This window comes from Geospiza fortis, unplaced genomic scaffold (genome assembly GCF_000277835.1).
Source record: "Geospiza fortis unplaced genomic scaffold, GeoFor_1.0 scaffold12, whole genome shotgun sequence".
Classification (NCBI taxonomy): domain Eukaryota; kingdom Metazoa; phylum Chordata; class Aves; order Passeriformes; family Thraupidae; genus Geospiza; species Geospiza fortis.
Window position 1 is genome coordinate 5781245 of NW_005054323.1, and position 10678 is coordinate 5791922.

At 38.0% G+C, this 10678-nt stretch overlaps 1 protein-coding gene across 1 annotated transcript in view; it reads left to right on the forward strand.

Annotated features, from left to right (window-relative positions):
- TTC39B (tetratricopeptide repeat domain 39B) overlaps positions 1 to 3977 on the forward strand; it is a 50608-nt gene extending 46631 nt beyond the window's left edge. The window contains exon 18 of the mRNA XM_005420868.2: positions 163 to 3977. Within this exon, the coding sequence (XP_005420925.1) occupies positions 163 to 259 (97 nt within the window). The 3' untranslated portion in view covers positions 260 to 3977. The remainder of the gene's footprint in view (positions 1 to 162) is intronic.
- Positions 3978 to 10678: the final 6701 nt, after the last annotated feature.

Consider the following 10678-nt stretch of genomic DNA (forward strand, 5'->3'; position numbering starts at 1 on the left):
TTCACTCAGTTTGTGGATGTAGTTTTAAATGTCTCATAACTCATCTGTGTGTTAGTCTCTGCTTCCTGTTGAAGGAATAAAGATTGTTAACTTACAAACATAGGAAGTATAAACAATTCAATCCAAACATCTTTTTCTTAAAATAAGTTGTCTGTTTTGCAGAAACAACTACAAGGAATACTCTATGGAGTCCAGGTTGCACTTCAGAATTCATGCAGCACTTGACAGCTTGAAGGTGTCATCTGCTTCAACACCTTGAATGAGAAGGGATGCTTTTCATGCATACAATAAATAGCCTACACAATCTTTTTTTTAATCATAGAGAAGAACATAATGATTGTTTTCTGTCACTTCTGATTTGATGTCATTCTTTTAGACTTTTCTGTATAGCGCCTATACTGTATCTACATGCTGTTAAAGAAGACCTTCTATTTTGTTGATAGAAATAATTTAATATTTGACTTGAATGGGGGATATTTTTTAAAAAAAGGTGATGGTGCAATAAAGTTTAATGAAAATATTTTTTTAATATAAGAACAGATGCAGGTTATGCAGTGAAACTGGTGATCATTTCTGCATTTTTTGAAAGTTTTATTTTCTGCAGTGCACTTGAGACTTTTTTCTCCTCTGGAACAAAAATGCAATGTCTGCAGATAACCTTACCCACATTTTTTTGCATACCATATTCTGAAATTTGTGTTCCAGAGGAAAGAATTAGTAATTTTTTACTTAATTTTATTTTGGGAACAAAATTAAACTGTGTGAAGTGCAATATTTTTACTCTGTCAGATGAAGCTAAGGAGGGCTTCAGATGAAGCTAAGCAGGGCTACAGTTATAATGTCTTTGCAGGTCTGTTTCAGTCAAAAGAAACACAGATTAGGGGATATTTTTCACTTGTAGAAAAGCAGAGCTACCAAGGACGTTACGTCCTTGTTCTAAAGTAGTCTTAAGTTGATCCTGACAGATTTGTTTCACCTGTTTAACAAAAAACAAAAAAGCACTGAGAACAGTCATTTTGGAACTTACACAGGATGTCTTTCCCAATGAGAAAAGACTGGGAAATTTTGCCTGATGTCTACCCCAAAGTTCTTGACACAACTGAAACTGATTGTTTCCCATCTTCCCTGTCATGGATCTGGAGAAAGGATTGTTCTTTCCCTTTTTAAAGCAATCGTTTAGTATTTGTAGACTAGCACCCTAGTTGGTATTCTCTGTTCTTGGATCCCAACCAAAGTAAATAAAATATTGGTGGATTTATGTATTTTCCTAATAATGAGTTAGAATTCATATTAACAGAAATTGATTGTGCATCAAGAAGTAAAACCACTTTTAATCTTGCTGTTAAGAAAATATGCATATTCTAGTCTAATTTCTACCAAAAATGTGCAGTAAAATTGAGATACTTAAAAGTGCATTTTTCCTTTCATGCTTCTATGCAAACAGCAGTATGAAATTGAATTTCCCATTTATTTAGATACACAGATTCTAGCTGTCTGTTCTTAAAAATAAAAATATATGTCTTTTTTATTTAAGTATACACCCAATAACTCTTCTTTCGCTAGCTATTGCAAAACTTGCCATTTCCATATTTTTTCTATGTCTGGTATGTTTACTTCTGCACAGTAAATTCATAGTACCTGTGCTCATGTATGTGATTCACTGCCCTTAACTACCACCCAAGCAAAATCAGGATGAAAGAAATAGGTGAAAAATGTGTCCTCAGTAAATGAGTAACTGAAGTTTCTAATTAAACAGTCAATATGATCTATAGAAGTTTTTCTCAGATTACTGAGAACACAGCTTTCTTCTATGACTTATAAATAATGGGGTAATTTAATTGCTTATAATTCTGTAATAGAGTGGTATATTTACAGGAGAAGTAAGAGTTTAAAAATACTAGCTAAATAAACATAGTGGGTCTTTCAAAATGGAAACCTGATCCAAAGTCTTTCTTTGTTGGTTGCAATTTGTGCTTATTGTAAATGTGTAACTTAAGTTATTATGTAAAATTATACACATGTAAATTTGAAGCTGAAATACCCAAGACACTGAATTACTGATAAAGTATGCATGTTTATTTTCAAATATATTAGTTGGCTGTAGCTAAACCTCAAAACAGAGATTAGCATATGCTGTCAAATGACTTCTCTAAAGATTTACCCATTTATATATATCTGATTTTAGTGAGCATAAACTCATGTATTTTCAGAAAATACTTTGGATGCATCTGTGGGCATTATATGTTCAGTTTAGGATTATCTTAGTTTAATCTGATTATTGAATTGGGGTCTGCTTCATTTTTCTGTAGAAGGTGATGGGAACAATTACCAGTAAAATTTCTGTAATTTGTATTCCAAACAGTACTTTATTTCAGGAGAGTTATAACTGGGACTACAGACTCTCAGGGCGGAGCATGATGTAGTCTCTGATCTCTTGTTTTTTTGGGGAGTGTCTTACAGCTAATATTTTAGGGGTGATTTGAGATAGAAATCAAAACTAACAAAAAATGAACAATGATTTTCCTTAGAAACTGATTTTTTCAAAGATTAGTACAAAGCTTCAAGAAGCAGTGTACTTTTTCCATGGGTGATATTACTGATTGAAGAGACACGCTTATCCACAAAAATTTCCAGTACCCTCTGTAGTGTTTTGAGGACCCAATATTAAGTGCTGTTTGGAGCTTGCCTCCTTTCTGTGCTGCTGTTCCACACTTTGCTAGAAAGATTGACTGATCAGAATTCTTACTTTAAGCTTTATTCTGAACATTTTTTTTCCAAGTTGTTAACAGTGGACGTACAAACGTGTGAGAGTGATTTTTTACCCTTCAGTTAAGGTGGGTCTCCACATAGCTGCAAGAGATGCTTAGTTTTCCAAATGCTGCAGAAAAGTGCATGTCTCCTTGACACAATGCATCTGTGATGCAGTATTATTTAGGACATTATGCCCGAGTTAAGTGATTCCTCTCTAAGAGTTCATACAGAGGGTCTGTGGCTTTTTAAATTTATTTTTTTAAATCTGCTGTATTCTGTACTGGGCCTTAAATACAGCTCTGATTTAGTCTTAACTGCATTTATAATACTCACCGCACATACTCATCCTCCACGGGAATTTTGAATATTGTGCTGAGACTTAACTAAGCAAAGCTGATCATTTACCCATGATGCTATAGCCTCTCTTGATAATAGGAGGAATTATAATATATACAAGAGCAAATTTAACTTGTTAGTTTAAGCAAGAAAGGCTGAACTTACAGTTACATTATGACAAAAGGTTATTTAGTTCTTTCTGATAATAGATTTTTTTTTAAGGTAAGCAATAATAAATTAGCCTGGTTATAGGACGAAGCTTCTCGTTGATTATGAATTGCCTACTTAGAAGCTATTACAAAAAACTTCATGTCTGTGCATATCAATCAAATATCAATCTGTTGAAACGTCATTGTACTGTGGTTTATAAGTCTTTATTCATCAGAATAAAGAATGAATTTCTGTTTTGAAAGCAAATATATGTTAAAGCTTATGCAAGATTGTTATATATCTGTTCTAACACACATGGGGTAGCAGCTGTATGTAGCACTTTATGGCCATAGAAATGTATAACAATCAGATGTTTTACATTTCTCAAACACCTTGCAATGTAATGTGTAAAACAAGTAATTTCCTGTGACAAATTCAACTTAGACTTTGCGGTTTTTTAATTACTAATCCTAATGTTTCATGTCTTTTGTTTCTGTATATTCTTACACTGCGTAGTGGAACAAAGAATGTTAATATTTGCCCTGGTGCTGCATTCTCTTTGCTTCTAATCTACTGAGGTTTGGACATGTTCTTATCTCATACTTGATGAGTAAACAATGAGGGAAGAAAAACAGAAAATGAGGAATGAAGTATCTTCTGGTTTAAAGGGCATGTAGAAATGTTCATTATGATGGACTGGATTTACTATTCAGAGGAATAAATCACATATGCTTGTGCTACTGAGTGCTGAATTTGGCACGGTATTTTAGTTGTACGTCAAGAACCTCCAGATGAGATTTACCAAAGCATTATCATAAGGCCCAGTCTCTAATTTATAAATGCTACCTTAAGCATAGAGCTCTTATACAACCAGTCCAGACTGAGAGGTTGTATAAAGCTGTCAAGGTCTGTTGAGTGAACAAAGGGTCTTTTGAATGTAGATAGTGAATACAAAATAAGCTGCAGGGTTTCTTTATTTTTTTGGGAGGGTTTTGTGGTGCTACTCGTGTTTTGGGAATTTTTTTTTAAATTGTGTTTTGGGTTTTGATTTGTATTTTTCTCCTTTATCTGGTAATAAATACTATAGGACAGCTTCATAAAAAAACAGTGTGGCTCTTAACTTTGCAATTTGTAGAAGAGTACCTTCTGAGAAAAAAAGTCAAGAGTTCATGGTTAGCATAACAAATTGAATGCTTAGTGATTGCAAGATTAAATAATTTCCTTTTTGTAATAGTGTAAGCATGTACTTCCAGTCTGTAGAGAAGCACATGTCAGCTAGTAATCCCAGGTGGGAGCACCTTCCTAGATGTAGTCACTTATCTAAAGAGAGAACTTCTTCAAACACATAAGCAGTAGGAGATGTTTTTGTTTTCTGTGTCAGGTCTTCTGTTCCATGAAAATTGCAATAGTTGAGATTCGATGTCTGTGCCACTGAAGCATGGAAAATACTTAGTGTTCACATCATGTGACTCTGGGAAAAGTTAACGTTTTGCTAAAATCCTGCCTGAGAGGTTAATGGTCTTACCTACTTGAGCATGTAAATGTGGACCTCAAAACTCAATATTCTTAGTATACAGTGGATATAAGAGTATATAAGGATAATTTTACTGATATGCTTAAATGACATCAGTATTTACAGTCAGGGTGGAAGGATGTGTAAAATTAGGTTAATGCTATTTATATAGCTTATGTTAGGCTTAACTTGTTCCAAAGCATTAGGTGATCTTCAGAATTAAACTTGGTTGTAGAAAAAAGGGCAGTATGAATTTAAGTATGATTGTATTTTCATTACAGATTTGCTCAAGGTCATGGAACTTACATCCAGGCAAAACACATTGCCTACATATGCTCAGGTACAGATATAAAACTTTCTTTTGTAACACCCCACCCACCTTTATGAGATTGTTTCTCTTTTAAGAGAGGTTCTGTATTACATGCATTGATGAAATTACATAAGCAGTATTCTACAAAGGAATCTAGCTGTAGTTAAAAATTTCATATGGTGTAGAATATGCATGCTCAAGCTTTACTTGGAAAAGGTGCATGGCTCAAATCTCCAAATTCTAGTCATACCAGTAAAGTCACTTCAAATCCATCTGTATTAGTTTTTACATAGGAACATTGAAAACTTTTGATAATGAAAGAATGTCAGATGTTCTTTCACCTACTGTTTATTGGTTTTGCACTTTGAAGAAAGTTTAGACTTTTTTTCCTATAATATGCATAAAATTCAAGATCAGTTTCTTTTCACAACCCAAATGGAAAGTACTCCTCCTGTAGTTTACAGTAATTTCATTAGACTGTTCATATGCTGTGGAAGCGACTTACTTCATTTATTGCAAGCAATAATATTAATAATACTGTAATCATTGTGCCTGCTTCATAATTAATTTTTGGAGTGGGAGATGCTTTAAATCAGATTTTTGTGAGTTGGAAGAAAAGGAAAAAAGGTGAAAGTGAAATGTGTTGTGGGGAGTCCTGAGTGGCCCTAGAAGATGAACAGTAACATCAGGATGTTACTTAAAATGCAGTGTACTCTGGAGGCCTATGAGAGTACATCTAATGAATATCAAATTTCAGGCTGTTTTTCTACAAGCTAAGATCTTAATAGTTTAGGCAGAAAAAAAATAAGCCTTGCCTGAAAAATAAAACCTGCAACCCAAAATACTATATGCTGTTGAGTAATAACAGTTCTTACTGAACAAGTCAATTTTTTAAGGAAATCTGTGAAAGATCCGGATAAACTAACTTAAGATGTTGGACATGTGCTGTATGTGAAAAGTTACTTATAGAATGTTACATGTTGGAAGGGATCTTAAAGATCATCTAGTTCCAGCCCCACCCCCTGCCATGGGCAGGGGCGCCTCACCCTAAACCAGGCTGCTCAAGGCTTTGTCCATCCAGGCCTTCAGCACTACCAGGGATGGGCATCCGCAGCTTCTCTGGGCAGCCTGTTCCAGTGCCTCACCACCACCACAGTAAAGAATTTCTTCCTAATCTCTAACCTAAATTTCCCCTCCTTCAATTAATACTCATTCCTCCTTGTTCTGTCACTACAGGTCCTGAGTCGCCTCCCTTGCCCTGCTGGCCAGGCGACTTTTTTTGATGCAGCCCAGGGTTGGTTTGGTTTCTGGGCTACAAGTACACATTGCCAGTTTATGCTAAGTTGTTCATCATCTGTCCCCTCATGTCTTTCTCCCTAGGAGATCTCTCTCTCCCTTGTTAACCTTTGGGAGTTTGAAGTCAAGTAATCTATTTAAAATCAAGTTACATATTTTCTTGTCTAAACGCTTCTGATTTTCAGTGCTACTTGGTGAATTGGTGGGCCTTACATTATGAATATTTTATTTTCTATTTTTTTTTTCCTTTTTGTTGTGAATTTTTATTAAAGCTTCTCTGTTTATTTGATATATTACCCAAAGAACATGTTGCAATAAAGGTACCGGTTTCGGTACTGCAGAATTGAATTCGAGTTTTACTGATTGAAATTGGCAGGACAAAAACTGGAATTCTGGTTTCTGAAACAAGCAAGTTTCTTTAACTTCACGAATCTTACCTATGCAGCTAAATGAGATTAGGTCCACCAAGCTGAATATCCTACAATGTGTCATCTGGAAATTTTGTCTTGATGGACTTTGGAAACTGTTGCATGCCCAGTGTTTCTGGTGTATGAAACCCCAGTGAGAATTTGTTAGCATCTGTTTTCCTTCTGGAGAATTCTGCAGCTGAAAAAGGAGCTTTCCTTTAATTTTATTTTCCTTGAATTTTTTACTGCTTTCCTAGGGACAGCAAAGTTGGAGTCTCACCTCTTTGCTAGATTGTCTGAATTGGTGTGAGTCTTCAAAGAAAAATCTTTTCTTTTTCATGAGTGTCTAGCTCCATGCTTCCCTGGAATAATGTGCAGCTGAGATACCTGCTTGTCTTTGCTGGCTGTGGCAGTTGCCCCCACTGATGGGAAAGAGGATAGCCACTAGGAAAGGGAGAAAATGCAAGAGAAATTCTTGTGTGAAGGATAAGTAAGAATATGTTAGGTACGAGTTTCTGTGGCACATGAACAATTGATGTCACCTTATCGAACCAAATAATATAAAATCATGAAGACTTCTATAACAAGGATTGACAGGTGTCTAGGAAGAGAAATTATAGTGCAGAGTACTCACTTGCTAACTAAATGGAGGCAATGTAATCCAGAGGTAGTGGTGTCATAAACAAACAAAAATCAAAAAATCCACAAACAAAAACCAAAAAACCCAACCAACCAACAAAAATACCCCAGACTGCTCACTTTGCAACAAGGAGAACCTGCAGGGGTGTTACACAGTTTCAGAAATAGCTCTTCCATCTGGAAGTTCTTAAGTTACAATGTTGTTTTTGTAGCATGGCTCTGACAATAGATGAAAATTTACAGCAATTGTATTGTTAACTGTTAAAAGCATTGCTTGTCAGAAAATAGATCAGTGTAACTGTAGGCTCTGTCTCCCAGCTGTTTTTTACGGAACATTTAAGGAGCACTTGAGCTCTCCTAACTGAATATTGGCAACTACTAATACTGCTACCCAAATTGCATGGCAGTAGCCTGGGTCAGTAGCCCTGCTGGATCTCACAGAAAAGACTCTGCATTGTAACTCCTAGTCTATACGTGCCAAACAATCCACCATTACCTACCCAGTGTGTCTGTATGGATTTCAGTGTGCTTGGTGCAACCTGACTATCTGATCCTATTAACTGGCCTTCTGTGACCAGCTGTACTGTATCACTGCAGAACACATATGTGGTTTTGGTTATCAAAGAGGCCTTGGAAGTATCTTGCAATGTCTTATGAGGAAAACAGGAGCATCCATTGCAGTACTGGCATTGTATGGAGTTCCAGGGTGCCCTGCTGTGCCATTTAGCAGTGTCTTGGTCTAAGATTTTTTTCTCCTCCCTTAGTACCCTGCTGGCAGTCAGGCCCTAGGAAACAATATACCATCAGCAAAAGCTTGCTTATATTGGATTGATATCAACAGTGTTTGTGGAAACAGCTGTTTATTAACTATCATGATACTGTGACTGAGCTTTTTTGGGGCCAAATTAGGACTGTTTCAAGGACCAAATTCAAGTCTCAGCTATATGCATTTTGATTCCTTCAAAACCACTAAAATTGTCTCTCAGAGATGCGAGAAAGGCATGTATGTTCTAAACAAAGTAAGATAAAACAGCAGTGGAAATAGTGTTCATTGCTTCTTATTTATTTACAATGTGACGCTACCTTAGTGGTAGCTGACCATGAGTGCATGCCACATAAAATCCCTTCTTTTTGAGACTTGAGGCAGAAGTTTGAGCACTATGCAATTCAATCCAACCAGAATGCATGGAGGGTAGAAGTATTTGTCAGGAAAATAATTGTTATAGAACAAAATTTTGTTTACTCAATCTTACTTTGTAGGCATCTTGTCCATCTTCTGTAGCCGACAACAGGTCCTTCATCACTTGTAGATTTTACCCTCCTTTTGTGGCTGGTGTCTTTTATAGATTTTCCAGGGTTCAGATCTGGAAAAGGGAACTTGGAGGGGTGGTGGTCTTGCTCAAAGAAAATTTCCTGCTCCCCTGTCTTTGCCCATCCTTAGCAGGACCTAGTTTATCTTCTCTCTCCTCTCCCAACTCCATGAAAACTCAGGGCTTCATCAGCAGGTTTCTGCCTGGCTCTCCCTCTTTGCCATGTGAATGGGGGGAGCAGACAGAGTGGCACGGTCCAGCAGCTCACAGAGCAGGGAAGTGGCACTGTGTATTGAAGACAGATGCACCAGGGGTACCATGCAGAGCCAGGGGAGCAGCCCATATCCTGGGCACCTGGCTTTGCCTGCCAGTGGCCTACATTGCCTCTGGCTTGGCTGTGTGTGGAAGTGACCCTTGTTAATGGCAGCTGTACATGGTGAACATGAGCAGCGACAAGTGAAAAGACGAAGAAGATGGCAAACCCTGCAAGGTGCCCTTGTAAAAGAAAAAAAACCCCAGCAAGCAAGAACCCTGTGTTCTCCATCACAGACCTGGTTTTGGCAGCAGCACATGTGCGACAGACTGGAGACTCACCAGGCCTTGGGCTGATATGTCAGGGAAGTTGCTGCAAACCTTAGAATGGAGTGACCTTTCTAGCAGCTGGGGGATCACAGTCACTTCTGCTGGCCAGAAAGTGCACTTTGGCAACTGGGCTGAGTAGCTTCTATGGGGAAACTTTCCTCTAAGCAGAGCACCCCAGGCTAGCAGTCTCTCCAGTCTTGAACTGCTGTTTTGGCACCTGCCTGGAGGTGAGGTGCATCACATAAGCCATTTCTTGGACTCAGAGTATTTAAAATGAGAATGCAGTAGCAAAAAATGACACTGTGAACTTGCTCAACTGCAGAGCATGAGATGCAGGATGGCCAGAACCATAGGTCAGCAGAGAAAAGCAGCTTTCCTGCTAAATGTGAGACAAGCCACCATCAGTGAGAATAACCTAGTCACAGTCCCCCAGCTCTGTGTCCGGGACAGTGAGACACTGCAGCAGAGACTGGAGTGACCCATTTTCAGCATCCTCAATGACAAAATGTTCATTCTTGCTAATTCCTGTTCACAATTTGCAGGTGGAGCTGTTTGTAATCAGAATATTTACTGATGGTCATGTGAAAGTAATGAGCACATTCACGTGTGTAAAAACAGAGCCTTGAGCTTGAGATGTTCCAGATCTCTTCACATGCTGCTCAATATGAGTACAGCAGAAACTGCAGGCTTATTGTGCTGTCCCAGAATTGCAGTGGCTGGCCAAGGACTGTGGAATAACACCTGTCATGGGATCTTTCAACCTCTTGATTTTTCTCCCCCTCTACTGTCTTTATATTGTTCCAAGAAAATAACTTAAATGACCAGATCAGCACTTCTTGGAAGGGAAATACTCTATTCCTCAGGGAGGGCATTGGCTGCCAGAAGCTAACCTCACCCATGACAACACCAAGTATTCTGAAATTACATCTGAAGGTTATAGAAAAAGGTTACTCACAGAGGAAACAGTAGTCTCAAAGGCAGAAAGCAAGATTTGGAAACTGAAAAAATGCTATTGGTATCACCAAGATAAAACTTTAAAAACTGATATCATGGCTTTGGGACTCCAGAAACTGGTAAATTGGTCATTGCCTTTTTGGCTGCATTGCCTGCAGGTGCATGAGCACATGACAGACAGCCAAAATGCCAGCTGAGAGGACACTTTAGAATGGAGGTCCATAGGTACAGTACATGACAGATCCAAAGCATGGAGCTGCTCTGGGGGGCTGGACAGCCTTCTTTGGACATTTAGGGTGGGAAGGGCAAAGAAGTATCTGAAGTAACACCGGAGGGGGTGGTTGAGGCAGATGGACGTTAATTGTGGTCAGACCTCTCTGAGTCTTGTGCATTGCCCATTTGGATCTCATGCAGTTCACACCTGGAGTCT